At 45.4% G+C, this 22590-nt stretch overlaps 2 protein-coding genes across 3 annotated transcripts in view; both read right to left on the minus strand.

Annotated features, from left to right (window-relative positions):
* LOC127545869 (zinc finger protein 501-like) overlaps positions 1-7129 on the minus strand; it is a 38435-nt gene extending 31306 nt beyond the window's left edge. The window contains exons 1-2 of the mRNA XM_051973372.1: positions 5871-7129; positions 2642-2729 (exon numbers count right to left, since the gene is read on the minus strand). Coding sequence (XP_051829332.1) covers positions 2642-2677 — 36 coding nt within the window. The 5' untranslated portion in view covers positions 2678-2729; positions 5871-7129. The remainder of the gene's footprint in view (positions 1-2641; positions 2730-5870) is intronic.
* LOC127545847 (zinc finger protein 420-like) overlaps positions 1-22590 on the minus strand; it is a 330731-nt gene that overhangs the window by 70218 nt on the left and 237923 nt on the right. The window lies entirely within an intron of this gene.

The following is a 22590-nucleotide window of genomic DNA, read 5'->3' on the forward strand; positions in this document are numbered from 1 at the left end:
CTTCTGGAACGTGTCTCTCCTCGCCAGTTGGGGGGGGCCGCCCTTTCTCCAGAGAGCCTAACAAAATCCCTTTCTGCTTCTACTTGAGAAATCTTCCTGATTCCAGCCAGAGGTCTTTGTCCCACAAGGTCATCATCCCTTACTCCTGGGGACTTTGGGCCCCATTTGTTTAGGGGGGAGCTGATAACACCACCCGGTGTCTGCGTGGGCCCCGGATAAAGGGCAAACTGAGCCGGTGTTAACCTCTGGTGACCCACTTTGGCAGCTCCAAAATGTGGCTTCAGACCATCTCTAACGCTCAGCCCTCCAGGCCACGGTGACTCCCTCCCAGCTTCCGGACTCTGCATAACGAGCGTCTCTGGTTTGGGCCTCTGAAATTTCAGTGTCGGCCCAAGAGACCCCCTTCTGTGTACGGACCCCCAACCCAAGACTTTTCAAATTTTGAGCAGGGAAATGGGGAGTCACTAGATGGAGCTGGTAGAGAAAGCCCGAAGTACTGATGAAATTCTCTGCCTCGCCCCAGCAGGAAGGGGCCCCGATGGGGATCACTCAGCCTCAGTGGAGGTCATGGGCAGTCCCACCTTGCCCCATCTGCTCAGAAAACCCCCTGGGGCTCATCTCCCCCACGATCTAGCCCTGGCTCCTGGCACTCTGCTCCCCCTCATCTCAGTGTTCTCCTCCTTCCTGTAGCTAAAGTCCCCCTTTAGGATCCGGCCTGCCCATCAATGGAGTCCTCCCACCTCATGGGCTACTCCCTTTCTCCTGCTTGCCTGTGAGTCCCACTAGGGGACTTGTCTGCTCCATTGTTAACTGTTAGAATCCCCTCCCATGATGTTGCAAGGTTAGAACCCCTTCCCCTGATGTTCACAATGTTAGAACCCCCTTCCCTGATATTCAGGTTAAAACCCCTTCCCCTGATATTCCCAAAGTTAGAACCCCTTCCCCTGATGTTGCAAAGTTAGATTCCCCTCCCCTGATGTTGCAAGGTTAGAATCCCCTCCCCTCATGTTCCCAAGGTTAGAACCCCCTTCCCTTGATATTCCCGAGATTAGACCCCCCTCCCCTGATGTTGCAAGGTTAGAATCCCCTCCCCTCATGTTCCCAAGGTTAGAACCCCCTTCCCTTGATATTCCCGAGATTAGACCCCCCTCCCCTGATGTTGCAAGGTTATAATCCCCTCCCCTCATGTTCACAAGGTTAGATCCCCCTCCCCTAATGCTTGCAGGGTTAGAACCCTTTCTCCTATTTTCACAAGGTTATAACTCCTTCCCCTGGTGTTCACAAGGTTAAAATTCCCTCCCCTGAAGTTCACAAGGTTAGAACCCCTTCCCTGACATTCACAAGATTAGAACCCCTTCCCCTGATGTTCACAAGATTAGAACCCCTTCCCCTGATGTTCACAAGGTTAGAACCCCTTCCTTGATATTCCCGAGATTAGACCCCCCTCCCCTGATGTTGCAAGGTTAGAATCCCCTCCCCTCATGTTCACAAGGTTAGATTCCCCTCCCCTAATGTTTGCAGGGTTAGAACCCTTTCTCCTGATTTTCACAAGGTTATAACTCCTTCCCCTGGTGTTCACAAGGTTAGAATTCCCTCCCCTGAAGTTCACAAGGTTAGAACCCCTTCCCTGACATTCACAAGATTAGAACCCCTTCCCCTGATGTTCACAAGATTAGAACCCCTTCCCCTGATGTTCACAAGGTTAGAACCCCTTCCCTGACATTCACAAGATTAGAACCCCTTCCCCTGATGTTCAGGAGAACTGCACATATTTCACCTCTATTGGATCACTCACCATCTTGGGGAGGAGGGAGAAAGGCAGGAAAATCTCAACATGAGGTTCTGCAAAGATGAACGCTGACAACTATCTTTGCACGGGTTTGGGAAAATAAACTACCATTAAAAGTTAGAAATGAAAAAGGCCCAAAGTCTCTCCTCGGGCCCGGTGCTGCCCTCGCTCGCCCGGCTCGATTTCCCGTTTATCACGGCCGGTGTCCGGCGTCTGTCAATTCTGCTCCTAAAGAAACCTGCCTTTGCTCATGAACTCTTCCCAACATTCAGTGCCCATAATCACATCATTTGGAAGCAGCTATTGCTCTCCTAAACCACCTCAAAGTTCCTACAGCTTAAAAGTGCCCTAAGACTTTGGGGACCCCCTGAATTACCCTGCTGGTCTTGGCCTAGAAAAGGGAAAGATTGGGGACAGTTAGAAATCCACAGTCCAGGGACAATCCCTTCCTCTATCAACCTCAGTCTCCTCTTCTGCAAAATGGGAACACAGCCACCTGCACTGAAGGCAGAGGAGCTTTCTGAGCATCTTCAAGTACAAAAGGGTGATCTAGTGCCCAAGACAGACGTGAAACCCTCGGGTTGAGGACTGAGCTGATAGAAAGCCTCGCCCAATTAGTGTCAGAGGCTGCTCTCCTCCCAAGAGCATCTCAAGGGGGCAGCCAGGTGGCACAGTGCCCAGAACCTGGGCCTGGAGTCAGAATCCCATTTCGGAAGCTCAACGTTTGCTTCAGGCTCCCCATCTAGGAAATGGGATCGCCAGAGCACCGCCCTCCCAGGGGGGCTGAGAAGGACACCCTCACTCCTCGGGGACCCGCCTGGGAAAAAGCAGGGCCGGCTCAACCCCACTCACCTGGGAGGCCCGAGCCATCGGGAGCACTGGGGCCATCCTGTCTCTGAAGTGTCTTCGAGGGGAAGAGCGTCGTCGTCACGAGGCGCGACTGGAAAGAAAATGGCACCGTGAAGGGGGTTCTGGGTCCCCCGGTCCCCTCAAAAAAGAGACTCCCCTTCTCGGGGGGGCCCAGGAGTCAGCCCAGCCTGCAGCATATTAAAAAGGCGTGAGTGCTCACAAAGACAAGGCAGGGACTGCAATAAACAGAAGAGCCGAAGGGGGAGGAGCCGCGCCCACAGCAGCAACAAGACGGGGGTCGCCTCCGCCAGCCGCCAGGGGGTTTGGCCCAGCTCCCATAGACTTGGGGTGGAGAGCGCCATCTGTACCCAGAGGGGGGCTGAAAGTGGCCCACAAGCCAGGACTCTCACCTTTCGGTCCTTTGTGTGCTTCCTTTTTAGCTTTTTTTCTCATTTTTTTGCTCAGTGTGCCGAATGTGGAAATACGTTTACGGGAACTGCCCCCGTTTACCTGTCATGTTGCCTGCGCTCTGGGGGATTGGGGACCCGAGACGTCGTGAAGGTGAAGGCGGAAAACTAACTTTGGATGTATTTGGAAAAAGAAAATGCCATTTTAAAAAGAACTAAGGAAAATGGTGTTCGTGGAAAAAAGGTTGTTCTCCACTCAGCTTTAACTTATCCAGGCAAGTCAAATCTGATTTAGAAAACCAGCGCTATCTGAGCTCATTCTGATCCACTAAATGTCCCCCTCGTAGCCGTCCCTCGAATGCTGTTTTATCAATAACATATGAATAAGCCTCTGCCTTGCCTTCCCCCCCCCCCCCCCCCCAGAGCTGGTTTTCTACTGGGAGAAGCAGAATGTAAAGAGCTATGCAAATAAGCCCTAGCTAGCAGAGGGAGGGCGGGGGGCTAGGCCAGGAAGGAACCCTGCAGACCAAGGTCAAATTCAGGGGCAAACACTTGCTGGCTGAGTGACCCTGGACAAGTCAACTAACTCCTCATTGTATCAGTGTTCCCACGGGGAAAATGGGGATGATAAGGCCCAACCCCTGGGGCAGTGAGGATCCAAAGTGATTTCCCCAGGAAAAGCAAATGCAGCTATTCTGGTGATGGTCATGGGAGGCAGGACCCAACTAAGCCGGACGGCAGGGATGGAGGCTCGGCCAGCACGCAGGGGGAGGCCTGGGCCCCTGAGCCTCTTTCTCAAGACTCCCTAAGCTGTACAGGGACCAAGGCTAGTAAGAAAATGAGCCCCACAACAAAGGCATCTGGGAGGGGGAGAACCCACTTAAAGGGAAGAGTAGGTGGGGAAGAGGTAGGAAAGGAAAAAAAACAAAGAGGGAGGAGGAAAAGGTAGGAGGAAGGAGATGGCAAGGAAAAGACAAAGAGGGGGATGAAGGAGGAAGGAAGAGGGAAAGAGGTAGGAAAGAGAAAAATAAAGGAGGAGAGGAGGCAGGAGGGAAAAGGCAAAGGGAAGAGGAGGTGGGAAGGAGACAGGAAAGGAAAAAACAAAGAGAGAGGGAGGAGGAAAGGGAGGGGGAGAAGGAGAAAAAGAGGGGGATTAGGGAAAAGACAAAGGGAGGAAGAGGGAAAAAAAGGGATGGAAAATGGAGGAGAAAAAACAGGGGGAGGAGGGAAAAGATAAAGGATGAGGAGAGGTGGGGAGGAGGTAGGAAAGAGGAAAAAGACAAAGAGAGGGGGAGGAGGGAAAAGGCAAGGGGAGGGAGAGATAGGAAAGAGGAAAAAACCAAGAGGGGAGAAGGAAGGAGGGAAAAGATAAAGAGAAGGGAGGAAAGAGAAGGGAGGAGGAGATAAAAAAGAAGAGAAAACAGGGAGGAGGAGAAGGAGGACGAGAAGGGAAGGGGAGGCAAAACATAAAGGATTTGTGAAAAGGCAAAGGGGGGAAGAGGAGGTGAGGAGGTAGGAAAAAGACAAATAAAGGGGGGAAGAGGAGGCAAAAGGAAAAAGACAAAGAGAAGGGAGGAGGGAAAAGGCAAAGGGAGGGGGAAGAGGGAAAGGTGGGGAAGAGGAGGGAGGAGACAGGAGGAGACAGGAGGGAAAAGACAAAGAGAAGGGAGGAGGGAAAAGGCAAAGGGAGGGGGAAAGAGGTAGGAAGGGAGTAGGAAAGAGGAAAAAAACAGAAAGGGGGAGGAGGGAGAAGGCAAAGGGAGGGGGAAGAGGGAAAGGTGGGGAGGAGGAGGGAGGAGACAGGAGGAAGGAGACTGAAGAGAAAAAACAAAGAGAAGGGAGGAGGGAAAAGGCAAAGGGAGGGGGAAAATAGGTAGGAAGGGAGTAGGAAAGAGGGAGGAGGGAAAAGGCAAAGGGAGGGGGAAGAGGGAAAGATGGAGAGGAGGAGGGAAGAGACAGGAGGAAGGAGACTGAAGAGAAAAGACAAAGAGAAGGGAGGAGGGAAAAGGCAAAGGGAGGGGGAAAATAGGTAGGAAGGGAGTAGGAAAAAGGGAGGAGGGAAAAGGCAAAGGGAGGGGGAAGAGGGAAAGGTGGGGAGGAGGAGGGAGGAGACAGGAGGAAGGAGACTGAAGAGAAAAGACAAAGAGAAGGGAGGAGGGAAAAGGCAAAAGGAGGGGGAAGGTGGTAGAAAGGGGGCAAGAAAGAGGGGAAAAAAACAGAGTGGGAGGAGGAAGAGGTGGGAAGGAGGTAGTAAAAGAAAAAAACAAAGAGAGGGAGGGGTAAGGAGGGAGAGGGAGGAAGAGCCAGGAGGGAAAAGGACAAAGAGAGGGGGAGGAAAGGCTTTCCAAGAACACCCGAGGACCCCAGCTGAGCCCCGAGGTCCAAGAAGACCAAGGGGCACGGATTGGGAGCGGGGAGGAGGCCCAGAAAAGGCCTGAGCCTCCGTCTCGTTCGCCCCGCCCTGGGTCGTAAGGCAAATCGGGTGGGAGCCACAGCAGGTGCAGGGACCGCACAGGGAGGCTCCCCCGCCCACTCCCCAGAGAGCATCCCCCCCGAGGGCGGGGCCTGGAGGCTGCAGGGCGTTCCCTACTCTCCTAAGCTCGGGCTACCGCCGCTGATTGGCCAGGAGGCTCCGCCCCTCCAAAGGTAGCCAATAGATACACTCGATGATGCGGGAGGGGCGGGGACGAGCGGGGCTCCGAGGCTCCCCGCGCATGCGCTTCAGTGGCGGCCTCCCCTCCCCCACCCCCCCCTAGGCGCCGACTCCAGGACCCAGAAAATGGCCTTTCGTCCTGGCCCGCTAAGTTTGTGGCTCCCCCACTCACCCTGGTTTGGGAGGCACGCCTCGGGCCAAGTGGTGGCGGCTGAATACGGAGCCGAACCGAGGCGGCCCCGGGCGTCTGAGAGGAGATGCGAAGTCGAAAGCGGACGTGACGCACTAGGCGGATGCTTTCTTTCTGTCTTCCCTTGGGCTCCATGGCAACAGCGGCTGATCGCCAAATAGCATCCTGGGAACCGTAGTCCTAGACTAGGCCTCAGAGCCCCCTTGGCTTAGGGGTAGAAATTGCGCCCGGTGTGGCTGCCTTGTCCTGCAGGCTGGAGTTCCCCTTATGGCCTGGTCACCGGCCAGACCCCAGCAGAGCTCGGATCTCCCATAAGCCATCAGGCAGATGGGAAAACTGAGCCAGAGCGCTGGGAGAAGCAACAGAGAGAGCAGGGGCTCGAGTTCAGGTCCTGTCTCCATCGGCAAGCGCTGCCTCGGTTGGCGCAAGGGTCCGTGAGCCTGGTTGTAAAGCTTGTGGGGAGGCGCGCGGTCTGTCATCCCGGGGAAGCGGAGCAGGGCTGCGGGAGGGCCCCGGGGCTGCACACTCGAACTCCTGGCCTCACCTCCGGCCTCAGACACTGAGCCCGCCACAGGACAGACCTCGGCCGCCGCCTCTGAAAAATGAACAGAAGAAGATGGCCGCCGCAGCGTCGGTGTGACGTGCAGGGAGACGTCCGTCCCGGTCCCGGATCAGCTCGCCAGTGCTGCAGTAACTACCCCAAGGCGTCAGCGGCGCTCTCATGGAAGCCATCCCCCCAACGCTTCGGGAGACTCGGGCCGGCGAACTCCAAGAAAAAGGAAGCGGAACCGTGAGGGGCGCAGGGCCCCAGCACTCTCGCCTTCGGTAATGCCCCCGGAAGGGCTCACGCCTTGACGAGAGTGGCTGGGAGACTGGCAAAGAGTCCGGCAGAAGCCAGCCACCGACTCCCGTCTAACGCCGGGGACCAAGACAAAGTCAAGATGGCTGCCGGGTGTAGGCGGAAAGGATGACACCGATGACGTCTTGGGTGCTGGGTGTGGCTAGCGGAGGGACGGTCCCTGGGCAAACCCTCCCAGACCCCCTCCCTCCCCCCGCCTCGGGAGGTCCCAAGTGGCCTCCTGGTGCCAGGCCCCGTCAGAAATCCCAGTGGTGGCTCCAGGTACAATTGTCCCTGTAGTTCCTCTGGGCCGTCCCACGCTGCCGCCCTCCCTTGGGTCCGCCCGCTAGGACAGACGCCGCCGGAGTCTTTAACCTTCCGCTTCCGCCCCGCTAGGTGGGGTCTCCCCCAACTCCACTGCGCGGGAGGGGGGGCGCAGTCCCTTTCGGGGGGGCCTGTGGCTAAGGGCGTGCCTGACCTTATGGGGGGCTCCTGGGGTAACTGTGAGCTCCGCTGAGGACCTCGCCTTTCACATGCTCTCCCCCTTTCATAGTTAGCATTCCTGGTGGCTGTTGTCTCCTTCGTTTTGTCTGTCCCCTCCTCCCTTCTTTTGAATAATAGGTGTTTTGCCAAAGAGAAGGGCCATGGTAAATTCTTCACACGACCCGACTTTTGGTAGCAAATCCCACATCATGAACCGCAGATTAGCAGAGCAAGAAGAGAATCTACCTGTCCGGTAAAAGAGCTAGAGAACACTGTGAAATGCCAATAATTTTGATTACATTAAATTAAAAGGGTTTTGTACAAACAAAATCAATGCAAACAAAATTAGAAGGGAAGCAGAAAACTGGGGGGAAATAATTTTACATCCAAGGGTTCTGATAAATTCCTCATTTCTAAAATATATAGAGAATTGATTCATTTGTAAGGATACAAGACAATCCCCCAATTGATAAATGATCAGAGGATATAAACAGATAATTTTCAGATAAAGAAATTAATGCCATTTCCAGTCACATGAAAAAGTGCTTTAAATCACTATTCATTGACTAGAGAAATACAAATTAAGACAACTCTGAGGTGCCACTTCATACCTCTCAGACTGGCTAAGATGACAGGAATAAATAATGAGGAATGTTGGAGGGGATGTGAGAAAACTGGAACACTAATACATTGTTGGTGGAGTTGTGACAGATCCAATCATTCTGGAGAGCAATCTGGAACTACACAAAAGCCTATCAGATTGCATACCACAGTCACATCCATCAGTGTCTCTACTGGGCCTGTTTCCCAAAGAGATCATAAAGGAGGGAAAAGGATCCCTATGTGCAAAAAAGTTTATAGTAGTCCTTTTTGTGGTGGCAAGGAACTGGAAATTAAGTGGATACCTGTTAGTTGGAGAATGACTGAATAAGTTATGGCATATGAAGGGAATGGAAAATTATTGTTCTATAAGAAATTATAAGCAGGCTGATTTCAGAAAAGCCTGGAAAGACTGTGAGTAGAACCAAGAGAACATGATACACAGCAACAAGATTATGTGATGATCAATTGTGATGGATGTGGCTCTTCTCAGCAATGCGGTGATTCAAGGCAATTCTAATACAGCTGGAATGGAAAATGCCATCTGTATCCAGAAATGATGGCAACTGAATGTAGATTAAAATGTAGCATTTTTACCTTTTTGTTTGTTTTTTTCTTCCTAGTAGTTTTTTTTTTCCTTTTTGGTATGATTTTTCTTGCATAATAAAGCAAATATGGAAATACATTTAAAAGGATCACACATATTTAACCTATTTCAGATTGCTGTTTTGGGGAGGGGAGAGGTAAGAAGGGGAGGAAAATTTGGAACATAAAGTTGTACAAAAATGAATGTTGAAAACTATTTTTATATGTATGTAGAAAAATAAAGTAGCATTTTTTTTAAAAAGAGAGAGAAATGAACATGAATGTGGAATTCAAAGAGCTCCTAATAGAAGTTTGCATTTTTATGACCCTCTAACAGCAATGAGGAGGCATTGGAGGAAAAAGGCACAGGAACCCCTTCTGAAGGTCACGGCAAAAGCCACGTTCTTCTCCCTTGGGAGCTGCTTGACTAAGAAGAAAGGAGGGTCAGCTTATCTTCAGAGGACCTCAGCATAAACATTATCCCAGCCTGGCACAGACTACTTTTACCTGTCTTGCCTCCCAAGGACACACAAGTAGTCCAGCTTGCAGTGCAAACAAGTTATATCAGCTGGGTGTAGGGTGAGGATGTTCATCCTTGACACCTTCAGGGCCTCCTGCAAGGTCCGGGTCATATTTCTAGGAAATCAAAAACATAAGTTCAGGAGATCTTAACAGGGGACCCAACAACATCTGTTGGTCAGAGGTGAGCCCTGGGTCCGTCAATGACCACAAAGAGAGCAGTGGGTATCACAGTATTGTGGATGCTACTGGAACATCCCGCTTTACAAAATGGGACCAGAAGCATCAACCAACCAGTGTATAAACCATAGTAAGAATGACCAAAATTGGGGGCTAATTTGGAGGGGAGGATTAAGATTAAGATAAATGAGAGAACTGAGTAGACAGATACAGAAAATAAAAGTCAAAGGGGCACAGCAGTGGACACCAATAAACGGACATTAAGCCCCCCTGCAATATCCATTCAGTCAGCACAAGTCCTTCTGGATCTTAGACGTCACATGTAGTCACTAGGTCCTGGGCAGTCTGGAAAATACCATGTCTTCAAGGGCATCCTTCCTTTAGATATTCCTTTCTAGTTCCAAGTCACTTGTAGAGGTTCCTCGATGTTCCTGACAGAATCCCTTACAAAACAGATCTCAATACAAGTTGGCATAGAGTCTCAAATTTTACTTCTTTAACAATTAGTTCATGTCTGATGCTAAATGAAATGAGCAGAACCAGGAGATCATTATACACTTCGACAACGATATTGTATGAGGATGTATTCTGATGGAAGTGGATTTCTTTGACAAAGAGACCTAACTGAGTTTCAATTGATAAAAAAGCAGCTACACCCAAAGAAAGAACACTGGGAAATGAATGCGAACTATTTGCATTTTTTTTTCTTCCCGGGTTATTTTTACCTTCTGAATCCAATTCTCCCTGTGCAACAAGAGAACTGTTCGGTTCTGCAAACATATATTGTATCTAGGATATACTGCAACATATCTAATATATATAGGACTGTTTGCCATCTAGGGGAGGGGATGGAGGGAGGGAGGGGAAAAATTGGAACAGAAGCGAGTGCAAGGGATAATGTTGTAAAAAAAAAAAAAAAAAAAAAAAAAAAAAAAAAACCTACCCTGGCATGGATTCTGTCAATATAAAGTTATTATAAAATAAAATATTTTAAAAAACCAATTAGTTCATGTCATGAAAACCAGCTCAACTCTTGCAGTTCTGCTCTAACAAGAGAATTAAAAAGGAATGAGAAAATAGGAACCCAGAGTTTATATGAAATTTAAGGGAATTTTATGTTGCAAACATCCCGTGCTGTTTCTGTCTTACTTTAAACCCTGTACCTGACCTTAGCACTGATCACCAGAAGCTAAAGGGTTGTTGATACATTGATAACGTGTAAAACATCCAAATAAAAACCAAACATGATAAATACCTCCAAGGCAGAACTCACAAAATCTTCCAAATTGCATATATTCAATTGAACTTGTGGGTCCCTCAAAATTTTTACTCAAATCTTTTTATAAAATTTTTTGTAATATTTACAAATTAACCATCAATGATTTAGAATTGCAAATTTAAACACCAACTTTGCCTGCAGCACCTTGGCCAGCACCCTAAACATGGGACCAAAATCCCAGTCTTTTTCAGCCACCTCAGAGACCAGATCGTCTCCTCCCAGAGCCCTTTTTGACCAAATTTTCCAGCTAGGGACAACTAAACTGGATCCTAGTCTAGTTAGGACAACCTTTATCCAAACAACCAGCCCTTTATCCAAATTGGATTCTCAAATCCACTCAAGCCAGCTGGGATGCCCTTAACCAACAAATCTTTACATCTATCCCCTTTCCAGAAGACAATGGGCTTTCTCTTATGAGAAACTCAACACAAAGAGAGGAGTCTTAGACATGAGGGGAGACGGGAAATTTTCCAAACTGGAGATATGCTACGGTGTGGGGGGGACCCCATGTTGGCCCTAGCGGACTCAGTTTCTCCTATCATACTTGCCGCTGCCACCATTTGTCAGCAGACAATGGCGACATCAGGAGCCTTGGGTGAAAACGGGAGATGTGAACATGAATGTGGAACCCAAAGAGTTCACGGTCCTTGCAAAGTTTTCACATATATGTTGTTGTTTGTCATTGGTTCTGGAAGAGACCATGACCTCAGGAAGGGGATGTCCTAATATGCGAGAGAATTGGATTTAAGTGAGGGAGGCTGGGCAAAGTCACTGGCCTCACATTCCCCTCCAGAGCTATCTGGGTCAGATGAGAGATCAGGACAACTGGAGAGGGCCCTGGATGAAATGAGAGACCTTGGCCCAGTCTGAGGGAGGCAAAGCCCCACCAATGAGTAAACGTCTTTAAATTAGTCTCCTAAAGTAGGCTGGCCTCATGTGTCTTCTAGGAAACTGGATGCCATTCCATCAAAATTTATTTTCTTATTTAGTGCCATCCCAATCAAACTAACAAAGAATCGTTTTAAAGAGCTAAAAAAAAAAGTAATAACACAATTCATCTGGAAGAATGAAAGATGGAGAAAATCGAGGAAATTTAAAACAAAAGAAGGAAAAGAAAATGGCTTAGCCACACCAGATCTCAAACTTTGTTATAAAGTGATAATCATTTAAAAATAATAATAAAATCTGATACCAGCTAGAGTGATGGACCAGTGGAATAGATCATAATATTTTTACCTTTATTGTTGTTGTTGTTTGCTTGCCTTTTGTTTTCTTTCTCATTTTTCCCTTTCTGATCTGATTTTTCCTATGCAGCAAGATAATTGTAGAAATATGTATAGAAGAATTGCACATGTTTAACATATGTTGGATTATTTGCCATCTGGGGAGAGAGTGGAGGAGGAAGGGAGAAAAAAATTAGCACACAAGGTTTTGCAACAGTGAATGTTGAAAACTATGCATATGTTTTGAAAATAAAAGCTTTAAAAAATGTAAATAAAGACAAAAAGTTTTCTTTACAAAACACCTAATATGGAAATGTTTTACGATTGTGCATGTATAACCTATATGGGATTGTTTACAGTCTTAGAAGGTGAGGAATGAACCATTGTGGAGAGCAATTTGGAACTATGCTCAAAGGACTATCGAACTGTGTATCCCCTTTGACCCAGCAATGTTCCTACTGGGCTTCTATCCCAAAGAGATCTTAAAGGAGGGAAAGGGACCCACATGTGCAAAAATTTTTGTGGCAGCACTTTTTGTAGTGGCAAGAAACTGGAAACTGTGTGGATGCCCATCAGCTGGAGAATGGCTGAATAAGTTATGGTATATGAGTATACTGGAATATTACTGTTCTGTAAGAAATGACCAGCAGGATGATTTCAGAAAGGCCTGGAGAGTCTTAGAGGAACTGATGCTGAGTGAAATGAGCAGAGCCAAGAGAACATTATACATGGCAACTACAAGATTATATGATGATCAATTCTGATGGACGTGGCTGTCTTCAATAACGAGATGTTTCAGACCATTTCCAATAATCTTGTGTTGAAGAGAACCATTTACAACCAGAGAGAGGACAGTGGGAACTGAATGTGGATCACTACACAGCATTTTCACTCTTTTTGTTGATGTTTAGATTTTTTCTTTCTCAGTTTTACTTTCGCATTCTTGATCTGATTTCTCTTGTGCAGTAAGATAACTATGTATACATATATTTGATTTAACATATATTTTAACATATTTAACATGTTTTGGACTACTGCCATCTAGGGGAGGGGATGGGGGAAAGAAGGGAATAAATTGTAACAGAAAGCTTTGCAAGTGTCAATGTTGAAAAATTATCCATGCATGTGTTTTGTAAATAAAAAGCTTTTAAAATAATGTGTGGAATGAAGGATGGAATTTGGAACTTAAAACTTAAAAAAAACCCAATGTTAAAAATTGTTTTGACATCTAATTGGAGGAAAAATTTTAAAAATTGTTTTGAAAAATAACCCTGCCACAAAAGAAATACCCTTTAAAAGTTTTGTGTAGAGAAAAATAATTGAATCAACTAGCAAAAATTGAAAATATTCTTAGATGAACAATTTAGTGCCTGAAAAGAATGGGAAAAGAATTTTGGATCAGTCAAGAACAAAATAAAGCTGCTCAGATCTACGTAGGATTCAGATGGGACCTGAACCATTGGGGTGGAAAAGGAACTGAGCCCTAAATATGAAGGAAAGCTCCTCATAAAGGCTGTGGTGAGCTCCTTGACTTCTTAACAACTTCCAAAATGTGGCCATAAAGGAATAGGTTTGAGCAAGCAGGCTTTAAGGGGGCCATGGCTGTCAGGCAGTAGGATCCCCCTGCTCATTTGCCCATAGCTCCTTTAGGTGCCAGCCCAGCTTTAATCCAGCACAGTCCCACACCACAACTTGTTCAGCTATGGCCAGGATGGGTATCCCCTCAATTTCCAATTCTTAGCCATCTAAAAAGACCTGCTATAAATCTTTTTGTACAAGGAGTGCTTTCTCCTTTAAAAACATCACTTTGGTGATGTTTGGCTCCAACGGTCTTGTGATGGAGAGAGCCACTTGCGCTCAGAGAGAGGATGGTGGGAATGGAGGGTGGACCACAACAGAGCGTTTTCACTCTTTTTGTTGTTTGCTGGCATTTTGTTTTTTCTCATTTTTATCTGATTTTTCTTGTGCAGCAAAATAACTGTATAAATATGTTTACATGTATTGGATTTAACATTTTTACTGTGTTTAACATATATTGAATTGCTTGCCATCTGGGGAGGGGGGGGGAAAGGGGGGAAATTGGACACAAGGTTTTTCAATGGTCAATGTTGAAAAATTATCCTTGCACATTTTTTTAAAATAAAAAAAAAAACTTCAATCAAAAATAACATCTCTTTGGGATCTAGATCTATCAGCAGTATTGGGGTGAGCAAAGGGTGTACCCAGCTTCAAAGCCCTTTGGGCACAGTTTTTGGCAGGCTGACAAGGACCAGGAAGCCTTGGGATTTCCAGCTGCCTTTTCTCCCCACAGGTGCTTTCATTCAGCACTCTAGCATCTATTTCCCTGCAGGATTCCAGAGTCCTCCTCTGGGCCCCACAGGGCCCTTCTTGGCACCCCACCCCCCCACAACCTTTCCAGTATGCAGGATGGTGACCTTCAGCAGAGGTGGCAGCACCCAGGGGCACAGGTAAGTGTGTGTGAGGGGTCAAGGCAGTGATGGGGACAAGTCTGGACCCCCCTCCCTGCCCAGAGGGTAGGATCTACTTGGTAAATCATGAAGATAGTGCAGCCCCACCCTCCCATCCACAACCAGGCTGGCCCTCTCTAAACCCAAAGCACCAACCATTTAAGAAGGTAAGGCAGGGGATTGAGAGGTTCCCCCTTCTGCCTCTCTCCTGCCCCTTGATGTCTCCTCCATCACTGCCATGACTGAGCCGCCCTGATGCCTCTACATGTCCTCCCCCCCTCAGGAGGCTGAGACCACTGGCTGAGAGGTCCCCCTTCTGCACCTCCCCTGCCCCTCAGGTGCCCGTTTCCTCTGTCACCCTCACAATCGAGGCGGCCTGACACCAGACCAAGACCGATCGCTGTCCCTGAGCAATGTCTCTGTCTCTTCTGCTATTTGACCTCTCCCCAAAGACTCCCCACTGCAGTTGTCCATCTTATAGACACTTTACAAGTCCACTTCCAACCTTCTTGCTTCCCTGGAACGTTCTCTCCAGTAACCCAGCCTCTGAGAATGACCAAATCCAGTGGCTTTTTCTCCATCCCCATCCTTGACCTCCCTGCAGCCTCAGACACTGCGGTCACTCTCTCCACTCTAACACTCTCTGACTGACGGAGGATCCTGGTTCTCCTACCTTTAAGGGATTCTGCATCTCCAGGTCAGCAATGTCCCTCAGGGCTCTCTCCAGACCTCCTGACAGATCTACTTTTCCTCCTTCCACCTCTCTGATGACTTCTAGTCTCTCATCCAAGCCCAACATCTTGAAAAGGATGTCTAGGAAACCTCTTAAGCTCCATACACTCAAAACCAAACCCGCTTACAAAAATTGACCCCAGAGTAGTTTGTGCAGAGTTGTGGAGGACAGGAAAGCTGAAATCTGAAGTGTATTCTTTTCAGCCCATACTGCAACAAAATGATATCAAATAGGGACCCTGGAAATAGACTAAAACTAATTGGAGACTAAATAATCTTATTTTAAAGGATACATGGGTTAAAGAAGTCAGAGAAACAATAAAAAATTTTATTATTAAAGGGATAATAAGACAACATACCAAAATCAATGGGATGCAGCAAAAGCATTAATCAGAGGGAAATTCATTTCTCTCATTGCATACATCAGTACAATAAAGAGCAAATCAAGGAACTGATGTTGCAAAATAAATAAACAGTTTAAAAAAAAAAAAAGAACACATTAAACATTTCCAATTAAACACCAAATTGAAAATCCTAAAAACTAAAGGTAATATTTATTAAGAAATCCGAATATAAGAAAACCACCTGAGGTGATGACAAAAGTTCTAGAAACATAGTTCCTGGATAACACAATTCTGTTACTGAGGCTGGCACATTATTAATAAAAGGACGATGTAATATTCTCTCTAAAACGTAATCTTCTCTTGTTAAGTTTTCTTGGGGGTCTCTGGAGGCAGCCTTCGTTTCAGTTCAGTAATTACAAATGCGGCCAGGTGTTAAAGTCCAAATCCTTTACTGTCTCCTTCAAAGTCCTATCTTCTTCACTTGGGGCTCATCTAGTTTTTCTGGAAGTCTTCTGGATCTTGATTTCAGTGGAGAAGCAAAGGAGGAGAACCTGCCACCACTTCTCTGTCTTCCCTAGTACTGATTCTGAGCTTATATGCTCTCTTATCATAGGCGTGAATCTTGTGGAACTATATTAAGTACTAAGTTCAGGTACTGAACTAGAGAATGTTAAGCGCCAAGCTAAATAACCATCGTCTTTATCAATTCCACTGAGTTTGTATCTTGTAAGAATCCTTGTTTCAAATTCAGAGTTCTGGCCCATAACATCTCCCGCTTTCTTTTGCTTTTAGAACATAGGTGGTCATGACCTCCCTGACTTCTCAAGGAAGTGAGAACCCCAAAAAAGAAGGTGATCACACATTCCCTAACTGCTCAAAAAAGGGGTGAAAACACCATAAAAGGAGGTGGTCACACCCTCCCTGACTTCTCAGGAAAGGAGATGAAAACATCAAAGGAAATGGGAAATCAAATCAGATTAGCGGGTTTCTGAAGGAGCTTCACTTGAAATTCCATCAATATGGGAGGTATTACACAAAATTACATAAATTACATAAGCACACAGTAACATAACACAGGCTAGTAGGGATGTAGCAAATAACATGAATCAACATGAAGAATTATACATGTCCATAAGTCCTAGAAATAGTCCAAAAGGAATCCACTGTCCATTACTTCATGTTCCAGGAATCCAATAATTCCTGCAAGATTGAAGCTTCCCCCAAATAAATCCGATCCAGAGCACCCCAGTTTTATTATTGGATCATCCCACATCAGGAAAGAGTCTGGGCTTTCCTAGGGGCCCTGCTACTCCAGAGACTTAAAACTAGGGGACCCCCCTTACCTTTAGGGGAAGTAGGCTAGCAAGTTTCAGGCTAGCATTCAAAGGAGGCAATTTGCTTAGTTAGCAATTCTAATAGCCACAGTGGTAAAAGTGAGATAAGGAAGATAAATTAGGGTGCTTTTTTTTATTGGAGACAAATAAGGAGCAAAAAGGTTTTAGCTGCTCCATAATCCTTGGCTAGACAGGGGTCAGTTCTCTGAGAAGGCCTCAGGTCCATCTCACGGAATCTCTTTTTTTAGATAATTTGAGGTCTTCTCACACCGATCCTGATACAGTTCCTCAACCTCTACATCCACCTTGTTCTGGCTTCCACCTCTGATCCCCCATTAATTGGATGTTACAGAAGTTATAGGACCTCTCATTACACAGCCAGTTCCTACTCCAAGAAGCTACCCTTCTTTTGGGAGAAAATAAGCTCCATCTGTATTCCTTGATGTGCTTGGAAGTTTCTAATTTAACTTTCATTTCTCCAATTTAATTTCTGTGAAAACAAAACCAAATGCCCATCCATTCCTCCCAATCCAACTTTTTTCTTTTTAATAATTTGGTTTCCACATCCTTTTCAAACCGCTCATATTTGGCTAATTTTTACACCCCACTTCATATAAGCCTATTAATCTCTGCACAGATCTCCTTACACAGATGGATCATTAACCCCTGAATTCTCTGCCAATTCTGATGGGGCATAGTAGGAGTGAAATTACTTCTAGTGGTAACACATGTTCCTCCTCTTCCTGCCAATAACCTTTCAAGAGTCGTACTATCTTCCCACGCCCTTCTGCTCACAGCTTCTGACTATTTTGTTATTTCCTTCACCACCTCTCTGCTGTAATTCATCCAAAAATATTTACTCACCAGAGTAGGAAGGACTCAGATCCAGAACTAGATTTCTAGCCCCGAGTTCATCAGTTACTGTCCTACTTAACTCTTTGTGATTCAGTCTTACTTTCTTCATCAGATGTCAGGGTAAAAGGATGAGCCCATCGGGTTGGCGCACAGGTGCCCACTTGGTTCCTGGGCAAAGCAGGTTGGAGAGTGCAGCTTCCATAATTCCCCCCGAGGTTTGTTCAGGGTACACTCATCTGAGAAATTGCCAGAGCTCTGCTCCATCACGTCCCAGAGTTGGGCAAAGACCGCTCCAGTCCCTAGATTTTGGGTCTTTCTCCCCGCCATGACAGTGGGGTGAGTGATTTCCAGAGGTAAGGTGTTGGAATCTTTACAAACTATTAAGTCATTAGAGTTGATAGAGACAATAATTATCTAATTTAGCATGGTTCAATATCACTGATCTGATCTTACAAGGAGATGTTTTGGGCCAGAACCTGAAACAAGGTACTAAGTAGAACTAATTAATACAATGCTTGTGTTCACACCTTTATTCATTGGAGTTCACACGTTTGGGAGATTTCAGGGTTTAGTATGAGATATCCAAATTCACACCTCCCTTGAAGCTCTTAGGGCCAGAGAGTACGCTGGGAGATATCCCATAATCCCATTCTCTCATATATAAGAAACAGAGACTCTTGGAGAGAGTTCCACTGAATTAGACTGTGAGGGAAGTGTCAAGTGAGTTCAGCCAGAAACCCTCTCTTGGAAGAGAGTTACTTTGAGTTAGAGAGAGTTACTTCAGAACATTGACTAGGGTTGGAGAGGAGCAGTCTGGGAGGAAGCCCACAAGCCCTCTCTCCAAGGCAAGAGAGATTCATTCCATTTTCCACTTGGCTGGCTGGAGGCTGAAGAAAGCAGAGACAGAAGCAAAGGACAATCTGCAAGAGCTCTTGGAACCAAGCAGAGAGATAGACCTCAACCAACCGGGCTATTTTGGAAGGAGAAAATAAACGTTTGAACTTCTATCACCTGGCTGCATTTGGGTGATTATTATTTTTGACTGAAACTAAGGCTGTCTCCAGAAAACCTCCCCGAGAAACCTGCTTTCTCTCAGAGAACTGTTATATTTTAAGGAAAAGAAAAACTCCAACAATGAGGGACTATATAAAGCCCTGCAATTCTCCTGAGGAATGGTATTTTGGGAACAAGAGGAATCCACTCTCATGTTCTTCCATACCAGGAGGGACTGGTCCTATCTGGGCTTGAGGCAAGCTGTAGCCCAGACATGGAAACTGCTTTGTGTTCAGATTCTTTACAGAGCACTTTAGCCATTCTATCCAGGTTTTGCTGTCTATCACTTGCCTTAAGTCCTTAACCGCATTCCAAATCTTCCTGAGATCCAGACCTATTACACGTAAAGCCAACTTATCCTTTGATCTACATTTCTAAGTATCCTGCCCTGGTAGCAAAACATTGTTCCAAATTGGACAGGAGGTTCCATAAAATCCTCTTTTTCTCTATCAGGACCCAAACACTTATTGTACCCACTTATCTATGGTTAGTCAAGTCTCTACAATTCTATTTGCCATCTAGTACTGGTCACTCTGGAGGTGAATTGCTCAAAGCTTTGGGAAAAACAAACCCAAGGGAACTAGAAAGAGCAAGTACAGAGGGCAGAGCCCTTCTTCTTGGGAGGCGTGTAAATAGTTAGGTACCAGCTCTCCTTTTAGAGACCTTATACCCCAAAAGCAAAAGGGGGGAATCCCATCAGAGATACTCACAAAATTAATAGATCTTATTTATCCATCAAATGCCAGATAGTGATAGAGATTATCGCAGGCTTGTACATAATGTGTAAAGTCTCTGCCTGTATGTGTATGTGTTTGTTTGCTTATTTATTTAGACAAGTACCTCTATAACTCTGAACAGCTTTTAGGAGAAGGGAGTTCAGTGGCACTTTCAGGAGTCACTTGGGTTCCTAGCCTGAGACCAGTCCACTGTAGGCTTAAGAAGTTCCACTAGCTCGGCTCTGGGAGTAGAAGCTGTTTTGAAGGTGTTTAAAAACTACTCCAATTTTTATAAATTTTCCCAGTGATGTAACAAAACATTCCAAAAGTCACCTCCCTCTAAGAAAGCTGGAGCTCACTAAAATCCTCCTCTCTAAACCATACCAAAGATATTTCAGCTTCAGTTTCAATAATCAATAAAATACCAGGTCTCACAGACAGCTGTATCAGTTGTTCTTACATGTACATAAGGTTCTTGAAAGACTTTATTTCATACAGACACATACATCTAGCCACAGATAAATGACCAGGCCAAATACTTTTTACTTAATTATAAGATATGATGAATATATAATATATAGTTTACAGTATATATAGAAATATAATGCTAATATAACGAATACCACAATTTTCAGGTCAAAAACAGCAGAACCCTTTGATCCAGCAATGTTTCTACTGGGCTTATATCCCAAAGAGATCTTAAAGAAGGGAAAGGGACCCACATGTGCAAAAATGGGCACAAACTGGAAACTGGAAACTGTGGATGCCCATCAATTGGAGAATGGCTGAATAAATTGTGGTATATGAATATTATGGAATATTATTGTTCTGTAAGAAATGACCAGCAGGATGATTTCAGAAAGGCCTGGAGAGACTTACACGAACTCATGCTGAGTGAAACGAGCAAGGCCAGGAGATCATTATACACTTCAATAACAGTATGGGGATGTATTCTGAAGGATGTAGCTCTCTTCAACAATGAAATGATTGAGGACATTTCCCATGATCTTATGATGAAGAGAGCCATCTGTAGCCAGAGAGAGGACTGTGGGAACTGAATGTGGTTCACAACATAACATTCTCACTCTTTTTGTTGTTGTTTGCTTGCATTTTACCAATTGAAAAAAATTTTTTTAAATCAATTAAAACCAATTGAAAAAATTACCTTAAAAATCAATACTTTAACTTGTGAGATTCTAACTGGATGCCATTCAAACTTGAATGGTCACTGTGATTTCTTAGGGATGAATTAGTAATGATCATTTTAGAAAGTCAATATTAGAGCATTAGAAACAGCAATTTTTTTTTTTTTTTTTTTTTTTTTTTTTGCTGAGGCAATTGGGATCAAGTGACTTGCCAGGGTCAAACAGCCAGGAAGTGTTAAGTGTCTGAAACCAAATTGGAATTCAGATTCTCTTGACTTCAGGGCTGATGCTCTATCCACTGCACTACCTAGCTGCCCCAGAATTAGCAACTTTCTAGGAAAAATTCAACTATAAGAAAATCTGGAATTTCAACTGTATTTCCATTCTATATTTGCTATTTTAGTAGAACCCTCCATTTAAATTGAATAACTTTTCTTTTTTTTTTAATAACTTTTTATTGACAAAACCCATGCCAGGGTAATTTTTTACAACATTATCCCTTGCACTCACTTCTGTTCCGATTTTCCCCCTCTCTCCCTCCACCCCCTCCCCAGGATGCAAGCTGTCCTTTACATGTTAAATAGGTTACAATATATCCTAGATACAATATACGTGTGTAGAACCGAACAGTTCTCTTGTTGCACAGGGAGAATTGGATTCAGAAGGTATAAATAACCCGGGAAGAAAAACAAAAATGCAAGCAGTTTATATTCATTTCCCAGTGTTCTTTCTCTGGGTGTAGCTGCTTCTGTCCATCCTTGATCAATTAAAACTGAGCTAGATCTCTTTGTCGAAGAGGTCCACTTCCATCAGAATACATTCTCAAACAGTATCATTGTTGAGGTAGATAATGATCTCCTGGTTTTGCTCATTTCACTTAGCATCAGTTCATGTAAGTCTCGCCAGTCCTCTCTGTATTCATCCTGCTGGTCATTTCTTGCAGAACAATAATATTCCATAACATTCATATACCACATAAATTGAATAACTTTTCATCAAATATCAACACAGAGCACAAGAGACCATCTATGCAGGACTGAGCACCTGGGGGCTCTGCTACTTTTTATCTATGTGATTATTCCTAGAAAATGCATATAGAAGAGGAACACAATTTTCGAAGCAAAGGGGGGAAATAACCACTCAAAGCTAAAATGAACTGAGAAGTTTGCTGAATTTACATTAAGGGTCCAAAGCCACAGTTTAATTAGGACTAATTCTAATCATTAAGCAGAATGACTGAAAATCAATTGAAACTATTTAATCTAGCTGAGACCTAGATCTTTTTTTCAGAATTAATCTGAAAAGAAAAAAATATTTATGATGTTTCTATGCACAGATATATGTCTATCAGCGACAACAGATTTTAATTTACATCATATTATAAAATATGCACAAGATTACTTGTATTTTTTCTTCATTCAATATAAACTACTTTAGTTGCAAAAGTTTATGCAAGAACCGTTTTTTCATCAATGGAACAAATTACTTTTTGGATACAATTTTGTGCCATTTTCTTCAGTTAATTTAAAGTTCTCTTTTCATTTGGAGGGAAAAGGGAAAGCTCTTAAGGTGCAAAGGTAGCCAGATTCCCCAAGAAGGTGTGGAAGTATCCCTAGAGAAGCTGAAAGGGCCCCACCCTGGAGAGAAGTTGAGGCTGACTCCAGAATATGGGCAGGGGGCTTGAGGGAGCCTACCCTACATCAGAGGCCGAGCGAGATCTTAAGCAGGGAGGCTCTTGGACAATGAATAACATCAAAGGAGGGAAGCTTAATTTAGGGAAAACTCAGGCTAGTTTAAGGCAGGTTGTTCCAAATGGGCAGAAGTGAGCAGAGATGGGAACCACACAGAAAAGTGCTTTTCAAATCTTAGACATTACACTAGTTCCTGCAGCAATATTGGGGCCCCAGACACCCCTAAAATCCCAAATCCTGCCCTTAGGCAGAGAGAAGTGGGGATATGTGCTTCCCCATTTTCAATCCCAGGGAGCAGTGACTCCAGCTTTAGAGGAGGAACAGGAAAAATATTGGGGTTTGCGTATCTTACCCTTTGTCAAGAAGGCCAAGGGTTTCTAGCATCAAATGATGTGGGTGGACACCAGGTGATGGCAGGCACCGGAAGTGGGGGTTCGGTCACCCCAAGAATTCACCAAGGCCGAGACACAGGGAGTGGGAAACATGAACCAGAGTTGGGAGAGCCTGGAAGGACAAGGTCCTCAGGGGAGCGCAGTTACCCAGGAGAGAGGGAGCCCCCCATGAGGTCCGGATGTGCCCTTAGCTGCAGGCTCAACCCTGAAAGGGGCTCAGCCCCCCAAGAGGCTTAGTTGGCTGTAAGGAGAAATGAGGCTGGGA

Source organism: Antechinus flavipes, chromosome 1, assembly GCF_016432865.1.
Source record: "Antechinus flavipes isolate AdamAnt ecotype Samford, QLD, Australia chromosome 1, AdamAnt_v2, whole genome shotgun sequence".
Lineage (NCBI taxonomy): Eukaryota > Metazoa > Chordata > Mammalia > Dasyuromorphia > Dasyuridae > Antechinus > Antechinus flavipes.